At 39.9% G+C, this 17,637-nt stretch overlaps 2 protein-coding genes across 4 annotated transcripts in view; both read right to left on the bottom strand.

The window, feature by feature from the left end:
- Positions 1-3,183: 3,183 nt before the first annotated feature.
- Positions 3,184-10,219, bottom strand: ATP5F1E (ATP synthase F1 subunit epsilon). Its single transcript, XM_072633422.1, has 3 exons — positions 10,116-10,219; positions 5,689-5,815; positions 3,184-3,325 (listed from the first exon to the last, which is right to left on the bottom strand). The coding sequence occupies exons 1-2, from the start codon at positions 10,145-10,147 to the stop codon at positions 5,692-5,694; spliced, it is 156 nt and encodes a 51-aa protein (XP_072489523.1). The 5' UTR covers positions 10,148-10,219; the 3' UTR covers positions 3,184-3,325; positions 5,689-5,691.
- The window catches only part of PRELID3B (PRELI domain containing 3B), a 20,824-nt gene continuing 6,370 nt past the window's right edge, over positions 3,184-17,637 (bottom strand). For all 3 annotated transcript variants that reach the window (XM_072633420.1, XM_072633421.1, XM_072633419.1), the window contains exons 3-8: positions 16,723-16,812; positions 16,055-16,125; positions 15,832-15,934; positions 10,443-14,428; positions 10,116-10,291; positions 3,184-3,325 (exon numbers count right to left, since the gene is read on the bottom strand). In XM_072633420.1, the coding sequence (XP_072489521.1) occupies positions 14,309-14,428; positions 15,832-15,934; positions 16,055-16,125; positions 16,723-16,812 (384 nt within the window). In that variant the 3' untranslated portion in view covers positions 3,184-3,325; positions 10,116-10,291; positions 10,443-14,308. The remainder of the gene's footprint in view (positions 3,326-10,115; positions 10,292-10,442; positions 14,429-15,831; positions 15,935-16,054; positions 16,126-16,722; positions 16,813-17,637) is intronic.

Here is a 17,637-nt window from a genome sequence, read left to right as displayed (position 1 = left end):
CTAGGTAAACAGGCCTCCAAAGCCTATGAGTTAGATCTCGTGTGATCATTGCCTCATTTGGTCCTCAAAACAACTAAGTGGAGTAAGTAGTGCTAAAATGCAGATGTGACTGTCACCCTCCTACTTAATAGACTAGCGGTTCCTGCTTAGTTCCAGGATGACATGGAGAATGCTGTTTGACTTTTAAAGCCTTCCACAATCTGCATTCTTCCTACATTTCCAGTCTTCAACACTCCCCTTTCTGTTCACTCTATAATCCAGTTCCATCGGCCTCCTCTGTTCCTTGCATATTTCATATCTGGATTGCATTTTCACTGACTATCCCCAATACCTGTAGTTCTTTATTTCTGCTCTTGACTGCCTTCAAATCTCAGCTATAATTCCAGCTTCTTCAAGAAGCCTTTTCTAGTCTCCTTAGTGCCACTCAGAGATTATCCAAGTTACTTATTCTATGTATATGTGTGTGTGTGTGTGTGTGTGTGTGTGTATATATACATACATACACACAATCCTCCCCTTTTTTTGTATAGTTGTTAGCATGTTTTTTCATTAGATTGTAAAATCCTTGAGCACAGGGATTGATTATTGCTTATCTCAAGTGCTTAGCAATATGCCTAGCATGGAGTATACACTAAATGCTGGTTATTGACCAGGAAATTTGTTTATCCATCTCAAAACAGCATTTAAAAGTCAAGTGTTTTATTCCATCATGTTTCCTTATTACAAAGAAAATGAGTACTTGTGCCCCATTTATTCATCAGTATCAAAACACCACAATACTGTTGAACCGTCAGAACCTAGAAACGGTGGCCAGGAATCCTGAGGTTTGGTTTCAGCTTAGCTGAGTCCTCATGCATCACTAAAGATATTTGCTGCAGTTTATATCAAATACCATCTATGTTATCATAAGGTTGAAAGAATTGATTTCAGTTTTAAAAAGTCTAAAAATATCATAAATGTCCATGTAAATTTAAGACAAAATTATCTTTATTTCCACTATTTCTTCCCTTCCCCAGACTCAGACAGAGGTAGCCCATCTCTTTGTCAAGGTCAATCTCTCTACCTCTGCAACTGATCCCATTCTAAGAGATTAAATACCCAATCAGTCCCCCTTTCAAATCAACTGTTTCCTTCTGACTTCAAACACATCCTTCTCCATTCTTAAAAAACCGTAACAAGATCCTACCATCCCTTCAAGCCATCATGCCATATCTCTTCTCTCTCAAACATGAAAAAATTATCTATATTTATTGCCTTCATCTCCTCAATCCTTAACTTCTCGAATTCTAGCTTTTGGTTTCACTGCATTGAGACTGCTCGTTCTCCAGTGATCAGTGACCTCTTTTAAAAATTTTTGTGAACTGACAAGCATTTATCGTCTCTTCCACTGCATAACAAACTCTTGTAAACATAGTTTGGTAAATAAAATTCCTACATTAGCAGGATTGTGGTTCTTCTATTCATGACTCTTTGGCCAAGAGTGGCATTCTTTATTCTTGGTCCTTAGGAATCATGGTTGGTCATTGTGTTAATCAGAATTCTTGTATTTTTCAGTTGTTTTTACAATGTTGATATAGTGTGAACTATGCTGCTAGTTCTGCTTATTTCACTTCTGCATTTGCGTCAGATCAAGTAAGTCTTCTCAGGTTTTTCTCAAACTTTCCTTTTTGTTACACCTGACCACACAATCTCCATAATCTCTTCTCCAACTATCTGGTACATTTGGCCCTGATGATCACCACATCCCCACTAGATTTTCTCTCCTTTCTGAACCCTCGAATCTTCCCTGCTATCTCATCATCCACATCACTCTTCCTTCCTGCGGTTATTACCCAAAGTTCTGTTCTGGGTCCCTGCCTCTCTTCCTTTATACCTTTTCTTGGTCACTTCATTAGCATCCAGGGTTTTAACTATCACCTTCTATGCAGTTGACTCCCTGATCTACACATTTAACCTGTCTCTCCCACAAGTATTTATAAGACATTAAAAACTACATGTCCAGGGAACATATTTAAACCTGAACTCATTATCTTTCTACTTACACCATTCCCTCTTTCAAATTTCCCTATCTCTACTGAAAACTCCACTATCCTTTCAGCATCCCAGGTTCATAATCTTGGCATTATTCTTGTCTCCTCATATCTAATCAACTGCCAAATCCTGCCATTTTTCCCCTCAAATCTCTCGTATCTGATCCCTTCTTTCCACTCAAGCCCTCATCACCTCATCTAGATTATAGCAACAATCCCCTAACAGGTGTTGGCCTTAAATGTGTCACCTCTCCAATCTATTCTAGGTATCACCCAAGTAATTTTCTTTAAATACAGATCTGATCATGTGAGTCCTATTCAGGCAATTCTGGAGGCTTCCAAAATTATTTTATTCATCTAGAATAACATATAAATTGTTTAAGCTTTAAGAGTCACACACAACCTGGCCCCAAGCAAACTTTCTAGCCTCAAAAGTACTACTAGCCTCCCCTCTACACTCTAGAATCCAGCCAAACTGGCCTAGTGCACTTCACTCCCATATTCTCTCTCCTGTCTCCATATCTTTGAATGTCTGTTCCCACCCTACCTTGAATACAAGTTCTTTTCACCTCTGTATCATAGCCCCTCTCTTCCTTGATGGTACCATCTTTGACATGATGCCGTTTCTGTAGCCCCTAACTGCTAAAGCCAGGTCTTCAAAGTTACATTTTATTTAACTATTCTGTGATTGCACATATTTTATGTTTATGCTGTGTGTATTTTTAATGTGTTTGTCTCTCCATTAGAACATGAGTTCACCGCGAACAGGACTTGTTATATTCTTTCTATCTGTCTGCTCACTGCCCAGCACATTAAGGGCACTGAAAACGTATGTACTGGACTGCTTCAGTCACTCATTTGAGAAAGTCTGCTCAGTCGTACTGCTTCCCTATCTAAAAGGAAGAGAAGGAGAAATGATATGGCAAAATTTCTAGTTGTGATATACCCTCTGCAACCAAAAGATAAGTGCCAATTATAGTGACAACAGACAGTTTCTCAACTTCACATTCTGAGACATTTCCCAGTTATGCTGTTTTTTGGCCTACTTCACTAGTTTTTACAGATGCTACTTTTATTCTATGCCTGTAATCATAATGCTGTAGAAATACTAAAAACCAAGTAGTAGACTATAAACCAAAAATGACCAGTCACACTGAATCAGGCTTTAGTTTATTGGCATGTCCATCTACGCAGACAGGTGTTTTCCTCTCAAAAGCAAAACAAGAAGTGAGACAGTTTCCAATCTGCCATATAACTGAAAAGCTTCACCTTGACAATGTAGAATTTGTGGGGTTCTAGAGAAGAAAAAGAAAGAAAGAGTTGCAAATTATTTTTTCCTTAAAAATTGCACTAGTCATTCATTTCTTTGGCCACAGGATGGCACTGTTGAGCTAAATGTTCATTTTTTGTTCTTAAAAGGCATAAATCTTAAACTGCGGTCTTGACTCACATAACTTAGAACAGAAATGAGAGCTTTGAGATTGCTGCTGTTTTTTTAAACTAGACCTTTGATTTTATCAGTATAGGGAATTCCTGATGAGGAAACCTTCAGTTAGCTCTAGCTCTGCTCCATAACAGTATGAAAGTTGCCTGGAACAAGAGGTTCAATGCCTTCGCTGTGTTAACATCATAAGCCTAAAAGTTGGATATGGGATTTGAACCCAGGCCCTCCTGATTCCAAGGCAAACTCTCTCCACTGCCTCTCATGTAGATGAGTTACTGCTTTAAAATGAAAAACAGTGAAAACAATAACACCACCATCCAATGGAAAGGATGTAGGCAGAGCAGTGAGCTGTGTTCCATGTTTGGCTCTACTGATTGCCTCTCTGCTTCCCGGGGCTAGTGATTTTTAAAGACAGGCTAATTTGTAACATTATCTATCTAAACTTAGGCACTATACCTCTGGACTCATAAACATAGGCCATTAAAGGATTAACATCAGTTACACTGGATTAGCTTCTGCTGATATGAAGCTTTAAAGGCTGAAAATGAAACTATATAGACTTTAGCCTCTGAATTACTTAAGTTTGCATACAAGCAAAATAAAGTATTAAAGTCCTATAAACAAGATTTCAAAGTCCTATAGTCATTCAGTACCAAACAGATAGCTAAATCAATATTCTAACACTTTTCTTTGACTTTCTGGGACCATGGGCAAGTTCCATAACGTTGAGCTCTATTTTCTTCACTATAAAATGGGGAAAACTGTAGCGGTCCCTTGTGTCACAGAGTTACTGTAGACAACAAATCTTAGAAGTGAATGTAAAACATCTTGAAAACTTCAGAGCAAGATTTTGCAAAATTTAAAGTGTTCTAGGAAAGCCTGTCTTTATTTTAAAAATTCCAGAATCATTATGGAATTTTAAAGCTTAAGATCATTTTGTTAGATTTCCCATATTTTGAGGTAAGTTAGGTCAAGATGCTGATTAACAAGCAAGTGTCTACTGTGTGCCAGGGACCATGCAGGGCAGCAGGGATATGAACAAAAATGAAACTGCCCCTGCCTCAGGGAACTTAACATTTGACAGGAGCAGACACTATGTCCCCCTTTATTCTCCCTCCTCCTCCCAACACACACAAAGGACATTTTTGTAGCAATTACTATGTACTATATACTTTGTTAAGTGCTTTCCAATTATTATCTCATTTGTTCCTCACCACAATCCTGGAGGGGTAGATGCTATTATTATCCCCATTTTACAGATTAGGTAACTGAGGCAAACAGGTTATGTGACTTGTCCAGGGTCACACAGCTAGTGTTTGCAGCTGAATTAAAAGTAGGTCTTCCTGACTTCAGGCCTAATGCTTTATCTATTGAGCCACCCGGCTGCCAATATATGTATTTATAAAATAAATTCAAGATAATTTGGGAGGGAAGTAGAAGTCACTGAGAGACACAGAAGGGACTCATAGGAGATAGGATTTAAGCTAAACTTTGAAACAAATCATATGGAGGTGAGAAAAGAGTGTATTCTAGAAATGAAAAGGAGATGTTGAATCATATACAGGGAACAACAAGAAGATCAGTTTGGCAGAAGCAGAAAGTATATGAAGGGAGTAATGTATACAATGCCTGGAAAGGTGGACTGGAACTAGGCTATAGGCTTTAAATGTCAAACAGAAGAGTTCACAGGAGCAATAGGGAGCCATTGCAGATTACTGAGGAGAGTAGCATCTGGATTAAGGGTAGGGGGAAGGAGAAAAAAGCCAAATTAGGAGGTTATTGTTATATTCCTGGAGAGAGGGGGTGAGGGCCCGAATTAAAATTGTAGCAATATGGGTGGACTGAAGGGAACTGAGAAATGTGGTGACAGTGAAAGAAGAATTAGTAGGACTAGGCAACTGTCTGGGTGCATAAAGTGAAGGCACAACTGAGGAGAGTGCCAAGGCTGGGAAGCTGGGTATCTGTGAGGACAGTGGGTGCCCCCATCTTCCCTAAGGCTCAACCTGCACAGGATTCCATTATCTCTCAGTTCTGGTTAAGGGTACTTTCGTTATGCTTTATTTCACATACTTGAAGCTATCATGGCATTAAGTTTCTAAATGTACTTCAACCCAATCCAACATGACAGAAATTTGAAAATCTGAAAAAATTAAACTTAGATTTTCAAAGCATGCTATGAAAATTGTAACGCCTCCTTAAAAATCAGTTACTTACACTTTACTCCTTTTTAACTTTCACTACTTTTACATTGCTGCCAGAGGCTTTTTCAGCACTTGCTTTGAATTCAGTCTTCAGGGCATCTCTTACCGCTTTTGCACAGATCTGGGAATATCGGATATAGCTGGAAAAAAAGGAAAGTGGGAATAACGCCAAGTTATGAATTACCGACTGGGCCAAGTTGGCAAGATAAAGAAGCTATGTTTATTTCAAATTGCCTTTTGAATACAGAATATGAATGTTTTTTAAATGCTTCCAACTGGAAATATCCCTTCTAACAAGCTGTCCCAATGACTTCATTAGACATTTCTAACAGGGCTTCCCTACCCCCACCCAACTGTCATATTAAAACTTGCTTTGAATCCTACATTAAAATGAAAAGTTTTTAGTGAGCAAAACCAAAAAGTCTCTGATCTCAAGTTAAAATTCTGGGAGTTTGAGTATATGCACAAATAAATATAATTCAAGGTAAACTGAAGAGAAGTGAAGGACTCAGATAAGACTTCAAAGGAGTCATCTGAGCTTTGTCTTGAAGAACAGGCTTCTAAAAGGCAAGAGATGAGAAGCGTGTGCATGCTATGTATGCAAATACATTAAGTTTAGAGTTCATGGAAAAGCTAACAGTGGTCTACTTTTCCTGTAACAAAGTTTGTTCAAAGAGGAATGATATGAAACAAGACTGAAAAAGCAGGGTAAGAGCTATATTGTAGATAACATATTTTATCCTAGAAGCAAGGAGGAGGCATCAAGTTTTCAACGCATGGTTTTGGCAAAGTCAGACCTATACGTTACAAAGAGTATTCTAGCAACTGAGACTGCAGTGGGGACAGACTAGAAGCAGGGCGAGCACTTAAGTGGTGTCTGGATGGAGAGAAGGAGATGGATTATCATACATCAAGGGTGACTGGTGAATGACATGGTGATTAGTAGAGAAGGTGATAACTCAGAGACTGGGAAGATTGGAAAAGGGTTGATTTAGATACAGAAAAATCAGCTCCTATTTGAATGTGCTGAATTTGAAACCCCTCTAGGACATGTAGGAGGAAAAGCTTAGTAAGTAGTTAATGTTAAACTGGAGTTCAAGAAAAATTGGGGCTACATATTTAAATAAGGAAGACAGACACATATAGATAATGGAATCCATGAGAGCAGATGAGATTACCAAAGGACAATAGAAGGAAGATAAAGACACAATCCTATACAACACCCACAGTATAAGTTCAAGAGATGGAACATAAAGCAGCAAAAGAAATGGAATGAAAAGACAGTTTGGAGAACCAGCAAAGGGCAATGTCATGAGAGACAAGGGAGTGTTGAGTAGGAGATGGTTACCAGTGTCAAAACCTGCCAAGAGCTAAGGAGAATGATGGCCTAGAAGAGGAGTGGGATTTAACAGTTAAGTGGCAGCTGCTTAAAAAAAAAGTCAGAAACTCTGGAGAGCAGTTTGAGTGGAATAATGCAATTAATAATCCTATCAAAAAGTACTGAGAAGTAAATGGCAAGGGAAGGTGAGGCTGCAAACACAGACCACTCTTTCTAGGAGTCTGGCAGTAAAGGGAAGGAGAACATAGACTAAGGCCATTGTACAGTCTAAGTTTTTTTAAAAATAGGCTAGACCTGAACAAGTTTATAGGCAGCAGGGGAAGAAAGCATAGATTAGGGGCATCACCCAGTCAAGTGAAGGTTTTTTAAAGTTAGGGTAGAACTGGGCATGCTCACAGGTAGTAGAGAAAGAGCCAGTAGATAGGGTGAGTGTGAAGATGAAAGAGAGAATGATGAGTAGGATAAGGAAGGGAACTGAATCTAGAGCAACAGCTAAGTCCTTGGTGAAAAAAGAATCCTTTTTCATAGATCTTTTGAAGTGTAGAGTAGGGAAAGGAGGGACCTCCTAGGAGGATCGCCTCAATTTTCTCAGGAAAGGAAGAAGGGGTCATCGAGCTGAAAAGAGAGGGACAGAGAAGTGTTGAGAGTTGAAGAGAGGTTTAGGAAAACTCGTTTTGGGGATGGGAGGAGTTGGAAAAAAACCACAACAAATGTTTTTTATTAAGGTTCTACTATGTACCAGACACACTAAGCTAGGCCTTGGAGATACAAAGGCAGATATGAAAGAAGCTCTCAAAGAATACATTCTGTCAGGGCAGCCAACACATACACATATACAAAATAAAAGTCAATGAGTTCACCTATGCTTATAGATTCCATTATCAATATGCATATAAGTTCTATATTTAAATATCTAGACCAAATCTCTCAAACTCAATTCCAAAATCAACTGCTTGTTGGGCATTTCCTCCTATGTGTCCTGTAGGGTTCTCAAACTGAACACAGTCAAACAAGAAGCATTTATTTTTTCATAACTCAATCACCTGCTCTCCAAAATTCCCAGGTTCCATCTAAGGTGCCACCATTTCCACCATCCACACAATATATCTGAATATGAACATACATAAAATATATACAAGATAATTTGGGTGGGGGTGAAGATGGGGAACTACTATTTGGAAGGAACCAAGAAAAGGTTCAAGGAGAAGGTGGTGTGGAATTGAGTTTTAAAGGAAACTAGGCATTTTACAAGGCCAAAGTGAAGATCAGAGTTGTAAACTTGAGGGCTTTGACTTCTTCCCTTTTTGTCTGGGCATCTTCAATACCTAACACAACGCTTTGTAGACTGTGGTCATCAACAACAAAAGCTTGTTGACTGACCTCAGGCATAAGGGGCAGTCTTGGCAAAGGCAATGGAAAGTCAGGTACGAAGCATTGCAAAGTGGTTAGTTCTGCTGGACCAGGGTCCAGGGGAGTAAGGTCAAGTAAGCAAACACGATGTGCCAGGAACTCTACTGAGAACTGGGGATACAAAGAAACGCAAAGGACAGTCTCTGTTCTAGAAAGCTCAACCTAACAGGGAATATGAGACGCAAAAAACTGTACAAACAAGATATACACACGATAAATAAGAAATAATCAACAGAGGGAAGAACTAGCATTAAAGGGGAACATTAAAAGCTTCCTGCAGAAGGCAAGATATTAGCTGAGATATGAAGGAAGCCAGGAGGTAGGGATGAAGAGGGTGAGAATTTTAGGCGTGGTGGACAGCCAGTGAAAGTACCTGGTATCTGGAGATGGGGTGTCCTGAGCAAGGAACAGCAAAAAGGCCAAAGTGACTGGAAAGCAGATGGAGGAGTAGCACAGTAAGGTATAAGAAGACTGGAAAGGTAGGACTGAGCCATGAGGGGCTTTGAATGCCAAAGAGAGGACTGTGTATTTGATCCTGGAGGTGATAGGGAGCCACTGGAGATTTTCTGAGTGGAGGGTTAGTCAGACCTGTGTTTTAGGATAATCACTTTGGTGGCTGAATACAGGATGGATTGCAGAGGGGAATGGACTCAGGCAGGGAGACTAACCAGCAGGATACCACAATAGTCCAGGCATGAGGGTGGTGGCAGTGTCAGAGGAGATGCTGTGAAGAAATTAGACAGAACCTGGAGAAGATAATGACCAATAGGAGCAAGTGTCCAGAAAGCCAAGGACTGAGAAAGGGTCATTTTAAGAGACCATTGGCAAAGTGAATCAGCTAAGTGCTACAATGGATTGCACTGTGGACCTGTATTCAAGAAGGTCCGGGTTCAAACCAGACCTCTGACATCAGCCGTGTGACCTTGGGCAGGTCATTTAATCTTTCAACCTCAGTTTTTTTATCTGTAAAATGGAGATGATAACAGCACCTACCTCTAACAGTCCTGGTGAGAAAAAGGTGAAATATTTGCAAAGTGCTTTATAGATCTAAAATGCTATTATTATCTTTACTGAAAGGTCAGAGAAAGGAGTGGGAGTCAGTTTGAGGTTTGTTTTTTTGGAGGGGGGAAGGCAAGGCAGTCAGGGTTCAGTGACTTGTCCAAGGTCACACAGCTCGTGCCAAGGATCTGGGACTGCACTTGAGCTCAGGTCCTCCAGCTTCCAGGGCCGCTGCTCTATTCACCTTGCCACCTGCCTGCGCCTTCTGTTGCTTTTTGAGTCGATCGCGTAATGTGGTGGCAGCACTAACAGTGACCCCTGCTGGGATCACAAATTCAATTCCATAAGCATTTAACAAATACTGAATCGAAATGAATCACAAAGCACCAAGCCGTGGTGGACGCTGTCCCGGGGGGTGTTACTTCCCGCGGGGGCTCAGGAGGACAACAGGGGATCGGGGAAAGCAGGGGCGGGAAACGGAGGGAAGGCTCTGGGAGAGCGGGGGCAGCTGCAACTGCGAGCCGGGCCACGACCCAGGCCCGGGCGCCGGGCACCGGGCACCAGGCAGGGCTCGGCGGTCTCTCAGGCAAGACCCCGGCCGCCCGAGCCAGCCGAGGAAATCTGAAGAGACCCGGATTTCGACCTGTCCTCCAGAGCCTCAGGCCAGCCTCCCAAACCACCCCTGGGCCTACCTGAGTCCAGCCTGTCTCCAATACGCCACCATGGCTGCGGCGAAGGCAGGTGACCGAGCGAACGAGGGAGGAAGAAGTCAACCGGCTCAGGAAGGTCACGAACCGGAAGGGGAAGAGGCGGGACCTCCGCCAGCCTGCCAATCCTGCCGGCGCTCTCATCACCCGCGCTAGCTTCCCTAGTAACCAATAGCAGAGAGTCTCTGATAAGCTGGCTAGGCGGCGTCCAATCAGAGTTCCCGATTCCCGTTCCGCAAGCCCCGCGCAGGGACGCCCGCTCACGTATGGTTGGGCTGGGCATTTTTGTCACCGCTGCTACTTTCCTCCTACCTTAAATGTGTTTTCCTCGCTCTGGACGTAGGGTAGTGTGGATTAAGTAGATTAAAACCAAACCCATCGCTTCGTGTAAGCAGACTCTAACCGCTAGCGCTGCACGGGATTGTTCACACTACAGGTGCACGGGCCGCCTGCTCCCCGCCCCGTCTGCCGCTTTGGGGCTGCTAGATCCCCGGAGCCCGGCTCGGGAGCCGCCTCCCACGGAAGGCCTTGCGCGCGCGCTTCATTGGTGACCCCGCCGGGGGTTTTCTCGGCGGAGACACTGCCATTGCCTTCTCCAGCTCCTCTCACCGAGGAGGAAGCTGAGGATAACGGAGCGGAAGGCGCCAGCTGGGATGGGGGGTCCCGAGGCTGCGCACACACTTACACACACATACATACAAATGCGGTATATGTGTTGTGTACGTGAGGTGGTTGTTACTAACTGCAGCGTCACCAGGAGAGGCCTTTCAGTGGGGCTGTGACGCTGAGGAGGAAGTGCGACTTTGACAAGGGATAGTGCTTGTGCAAAGCACGAAGATAAAATGTCAGCGGGCTTTGACAAGGCCAACTTCAACCGAGCGTGGAGAAATTTATAATGCAGGACGGAAACGGCTCTAAGGTTACATAAAGGAACTTCCATTTAATTCCAGAGGCACTAGGGAGCCACTGGAGTTTCCAGAGTAAGGGAGGGACGGATCCATCTGCACTTAAGGGAAATCGTTTTGGTAGCGGTGTGTCCGATGGACTGAAGACGAAGGAGAAAGATATTGGGAAGTTAGAAGGGACAAGACTTGGTGACCGATCATACAGGCCAAAGAGAGCATGTCAAGGACAAAACTAAAGCTGCAAACCAGGAGCTTGGAAAATTGGGCGTGCAATGGTCAGAAATATGTTAAGTTCTGAAGAAGGCTGGGAAATGAGTTCAGTTTTGGACATCAACAGATTGTGGTCTGTTAGTGAAGGAAGTATCAGTGGCAAAAACCAAAGATCCTTTAAGTACATCCATGGTGCTGCCAAGAAGAGACAAATATGCACAGAAAAAATCCTAACTAGGCAATAAAATTTCACTTGTCCATTGTTAAGGTTTCTTATGAGAAATCTGCTCTGGTGTCAGCAGCAATTATTTTCATATAAGGTACTCGGAGACAGTGATACGTTCTTATCCCTTCTACTGGGGAGGCTGAGGCTGGTGGATGACTTGAGTTCTGGAGTTCTGAGTTTCAGCAGGCTAAGCCCAAAGTCCAGTGTCTGCACTAAACATGGCGATGCTATGGTGTGCCCCTGGGGGCCCAGCTAGGGTGCCTGAAGGGGGGCCCTCAAATCAGAAATGAATCCGGCCAGCTCTCATGCTGTGATCAGACGGAGGAGCAGGCCTATGGGAGGCCAGCTGCACTTCAAGACTGGGTGAGATAAGGAACTCAGTCTCAAAAAAGAAGATAAATTCAGTCGGGAGAAATATCAACTTTACAGAACTAGTTATTGCAAAACTAAATCAAGCATTTGATTGTTGCTGCACTGCCATGGTTAATCCACAACTAATACCCTTATTCTCAGTAAACTGGTTGTATTCTCCATTCCATGTAGTAAAATAAAGAAATAAAGTAACCAAGATACAAGGTGCTGGGAACATAAGGGGAAAAAACCTACTTCAAGCATACTACATCAAAGGAGAATCTTATTGGGGAGCTAAAATTAGGCCAAACTGTCATGAGTAATAAACCAGAGATAAAATATAAAGCTCAAGTAGCAAACACTAATAAGACTGTATAGTTAAAATTCATTTTCTAAGCTGGAAAACTTTCTCTACTCCCCAAATACAGTTGGTAGGAATGTTTCTCTCCCCCCTCCAAAATATTCAGTAACACATTATAAGAGGCTAGAGCCACCAGGTGGTGATTTTTATGAATTTTGATTTTTGATCTTTATTTGCATAATTCAAAAACATTGTTTTAGGGATATTTTAATAGAAACATTAATCTGATAGTCAATAGAAAATTGGAAATCATAATGAAAGGGCTTTTTTGGATGACAGCAAATCCTATTCTTTAAAGTTAAATCCTAGATTCTAAATTGAATTAATTAATTCTGCTTCAGTTCCCTAGAGGAAGAACACATTTTTGGCAACTACTGAACTACAGCAGATAAAAGACAATTTGATAATTGATCAGAAAAAAACACAGAAAACCTTGTTTAGAAATATTTTATCCTTAGAGCATTACACCTTTTTCTGAACAAATACAACTTACAGAAATTATACACAGCCAACTTTTTATCAAGTATTAACATTTACTATGTTTTGTTTAGCTGAAATAATCATCTCAGTTGTAAAAACAATCTCCTGTTACAAAAAATAATCACAAACCTTAATGGATCTGAGAGTTGTTTTTACAAATGTACCAACAAAGTGTCAAGCTAAACAATATTTTAAATAGAAAAAATACTCATTTTTAAATAGTTTGGTAAACTTATATTTCTGTGGCTTATGTACATACACACTAGTTTTTTTCTATAGGAAACCTTTACAATGTAGGAAACCTTTACACAAGTTCCAACTTATGTTAAGCATAGTTAAAAGCAAGATCTAACTGCCTTTTAAAATATTCCATATGCAACTTTAGTATCATAGAAATAATTACAAGAATCAGAAAATACTGTTTAGCAGTTAACAATTATCTGCTTTGAAATATTAAAATATAACATTTTCTGGAATAGCTCTTTGGTATTCCAGTTGGCCCTCCAGTACCAAAAGTATGGACTTCCCACAAATAAAAGCTTCAGTGCAATTTCCTTTAGTGGTTAGCTGTGGTTACGTACCTTCTCTTGGCAGTGGCACCATAGGATTATAAAGAGAGCTAGATACCTAGGATTTATATTTCAAATCAGACTAGAAATTAAATCAAATGATCCATGGATATGCATTGTAAAAAAAAAAAAGACTTGTGTGGTCTATTACTACAATAAAAAGATGCAATTAACCATTTAACAGTTAAATAATTTGACATATCATGCTACAGCAATTATTGACGCATGATTCAGTCACATGGCAATTTTTGCATAAGCTAATTAAGCATTATGGGAAATACTTAAAAGATGCAAAAAGTTGTTAGTTTAAATTTTATGATGCTCTTAATAACTTTATTTTTTTATTTTGGGTCCTCTTCAAATTTCAAAGTGAACATCACATGCCCACCATTCAGCATCCTAAATCATACATACTTCTGCAAATGCAAAATCAAGATAGATCATGTTTGTATTATATCACAAAATTTTGGCAAATCAATACAGTACTGTGTAATATAATGCAATCAGGTTTACACTGGCAGTTATATCACTTTAATAATATCCACTACAAAACTATCACTTAAGTACCAATTCAGAATGCCATACTTATTCAAAGCCAGTTACTTTTGTACAAATAAAAGGCTTGGATTTGGATTCCTGTTTTTCAAAGAAAGTTATTACAACATGAAAACTGCTTGGGCAATCATGCTAGAAAAAGTAGCTCTGCTTCATTTTGGAGTTGGTCCAAAACCAGGTAGAGTCTCATGAATTAAATGTTATAAAATTCAACCTTATGGAGATTCAACATGCCAATTTCTGGTCAAAATATCTGTCTGAAATATCCTTAAATCTTCAAATATTGGCAACTTGATATTGCACGGTATTTTCAGATAACGTTAATTCCAGTTGATCTCATATGCTGGGAAGCCTTGCATCTTCTCCTCTTTTTCCGTCAAAAGTTGCAGTCTTTCTCCAAGCTAACTGAATACCTATCTAATATACAGATATGCCTCTTAAATACCAAATTATGAATAAATATGTTACCAGCCTGGAGAGACCCTGGTGGACCTATTAATGTTTCATGTAAGAAGTCATTATCATTTCTCTACAAACGCTGCTGCGGCCATGGGTGTCCTCATGCTTCCTCTTGCTGAAGCAGTTAGCTCTTCAATCTCTGCATTTAATTTGTTAATTACCCATTCCATTGCTTCACGACCCTTAAAAAAATTCACAACACACATGCATCATCACTGAGTAATAACAAAGGGAACCATCATTCCATCTCATCAGACTATTGCAACATGCCTTCTAACTGGTCTCAAACCTCTCCCTACACCAATTGATTTTTTCACTCAGCAGCTGCGATAAATGAATTTTCTAAAATGTAGGTCTGACCATATCACTGCCCTGCTCAACGAGCCCCAGCGGCTTATTACCTCCACGATCAAAAATAAAGTCTTCTGATAGGCATTTAAAGCCCTTCATTACCTGACCCCTTCTTATTCTTCTAGTTGTCCTACACTTTACTTCCCCCTCCATACCCTCTAAGATCCAGCTTCACAGGCCTAACTGCACTTTCTCAAACTTGACATTTCAGCTCCCTCTGCATAAGGCTGTACCTCATGCCCAGAAGGCTGGGTTCCCATCCACCTCCTGGTTTCCCTGGCTTTAAGAGCAAGTTCAAATTCCCACTTCTGCAGATGTCCTCTCAGCTGTCAGTGCCTACTCACCCTCTCAATTTCACTTCCTTTCTCTGAAACCCCAATACTCAGCACAATACCTGGCATATAGTAAGTGATTAAGAAATGCTTGTTGACTGATTAAATTTCTCTTAAAAATGATTCAGTGATTATAAGGTTTTTGAGGAAAGCATGTTGGGTTTGGTGTCAGCAAGACCTGAATTCCAATCTCATTACAGACTAGTTGTATGACCCCAGGCAAGTCATTTAACCCCCCAGCCTCAGGTTCCTCACCTGTGCAACATGAGAATAATTACAGAGTACCTATCTCACAGATTTGTTGTGATAATCAAAAAGTATAATAATATATGTAAAGTACTATATAACCATTAGCTATTACTACCTCTAATAATAAACAATTAACTTGGATATAATTTAGTTATCAATCAATTTCCATTCTGTATGCCTAAAACAATCAACAAAAAAATCAATAATGACATCACAGTGGCACCTTTTATTATTAATAACATGCTCAAGGTGGAATGGCAGTGTATGACTGCTCTTCTTTGTTCCTGTGGTACTTTCATTTATATTTACTTGTGTTGATGCCTCTGTAGAGGAAGGAAAGCTCAAGGGAACATATTTTTTACATTTGTGGCCCCAGCACCAAATTGGCACAGTGGTTTGCACTTAGTAAATAAATATATTTTTATATTTAACACACATTAGTAAAAAAATAAATAAATTTACTCCAGATAGAATAAACTGTAAAGAGTTACAAAATACATTATGTTTCCCTTTCTCAACCTTTTGCCTATTACATTGTTGTAGGAATAGTTTTAAAACGTAAATTAATAAAAGCACAGAGGTATTTTAGAAAAAAACCAGAAAAACTCCAAAGAATATAAAAGTCAGTGAATGGAAATAACAGTATAACTTACTTTATTAGCATTAGATGATATCGTGCTTTCCATCAGTCCTTCTAGATAACTGCTAAGACTCACTCCTTTCACAGTGATTATGGCTTCTTGAGTCAAAATGGTCCTGAAGCAAAAATACATTTAAACAGTTTAAGTATGCCAATTTCCCTCACTATTAGAAATGTCTAGAATAATTTAAAAATCCAGTAAAGCATTAGATTTCCTAAAAAAAGGTTTTACTTACTTTCCTGGTTCCTGAGGATGTGGTTTATATATAAGTCTCTCGTCTACTGAAACCATATTTGTAAATGAAATCTATAAAACAAAATTCCCAAATTATCAATTGGTAAGTTATTAAAATTGAAATAAATTCAAATGTCATTTTCCAAGTACCACAGTGTTAATTTATCTTCTGTCTGTCATAAATTTCTTGTTCTCTTTTATTGAGGCCACCAACTTAGAAATACAAAATAAGCATATTTTTCTTAAGTCTCCTGCAACTTAGAAATATTCAAGATTATTAAAATAGCACTAGCCAGGACAGAGAAGAAAACATGCAGAAACAATGACAGAAGTGCGTTCACTTTTTAGATCACCATAATAGCTATCATTATGTACTGTTTGCTACATGCCAGATACTGTGCTAAGTGCTTTATAATTATTATCTCATTTGATCCTCACAACAACTCTGGGAGGGAAGTGCTATTATAGAAAACTTAGGCAGACCAGGGCCACACAGCCACAGTGTCTGAAGCTGGGTTTCAACTCAAGTCTTCCCAACTCCAGGCCTGGTTCTCTATCCATTGTGTTGTCTACCTGTCCCACAAAGACTATCCCCACATGCATAAGTGAAACCGAAATAAATACCATTACAATATTGAAAATAAAAGAGTAAGAAAAAAAATTACTTACATTAGTGGATTTAAGCTCCATTGTTTTTTCTATGGGATCAACTACAGAATGTTCCTGCACATATGTTTTAGTTCTTGCTGCACCAATAAGCTAAGAGAAATGTTAAGAATTAGTGATTATTATATTGTTAACCAGCAATTATTACATAAGAATAATAAAAGTTCACGTTCACAAAGCACTTAAAGGTTTACAAAATGCTTTTCTCACAACATTTTTCTGAGGTAGACAGTGCAAGTGCAATTATCCCCATCTTACAGAGAAGAAAGCTAAGACTCAAGAGACAGGGTGACTTGCTGGTGTCAGAGCTGGAACTGGAACCCAGAGTCTGATACTATGCCACACTCTTCTGAGATTATCTTCTGTATATTATTTTGAAAATGAATATGCAGCTCATTTTAAAACAAAAACTTCAACGTCTCTTTGATCTTAAAAACAAAGTGAAACAGGTTGGAAGGGAAATGATTCTGTGAGGTTAAGAGGAATTAGCACCATACATGACATCCTTAGATTCGGGAAATTTTCCCAGAAGTAATTAAAAATCAGGTGAATGATAGAAATCAAAATGTAAGGAGGTTTGTTGTTATTGTTTGTCCTTGTTCTCAAAGAGGACCAATGACATCATGATGGTGATGTCTTGAGAGTGAACTGGATTTAAGTGAGGCAGAGCTATGAAAACATCAGCCTCACTCTCTTCTCCAGTCATCAGTCTAGTAGCAAGACATTAAGTCAAGAAGACTGGTGATGGTCCAGAATGCAGTGGGAGACTTAGCCTTTTAAGCTATGATCTTTCCCAGGTATGTCAGTCTGAGGCAAAGCCCATTCAGTGATTAGGGCTAGGTAAGAACTGAGACAAAAGATGCCCCAGTTTATTATCACAAAAGAATCAATGTGGGAGGGGAAGATCTTCAGAATTTC

Source organism: Notamacropus eugenii, chromosome 1 (assembly GCF_028372415.1).
Source record: "Notamacropus eugenii isolate mMacEug1 chromosome 1, mMacEug1.pri_v2, whole genome shotgun sequence".
NCBI lineage: Eukaryota > Metazoa > Chordata > Mammalia > Diprotodontia > Macropodidae > Notamacropus > Notamacropus eugenii.
This window is presented reverse-complemented; position numbering and strand designations above follow the sequence as displayed.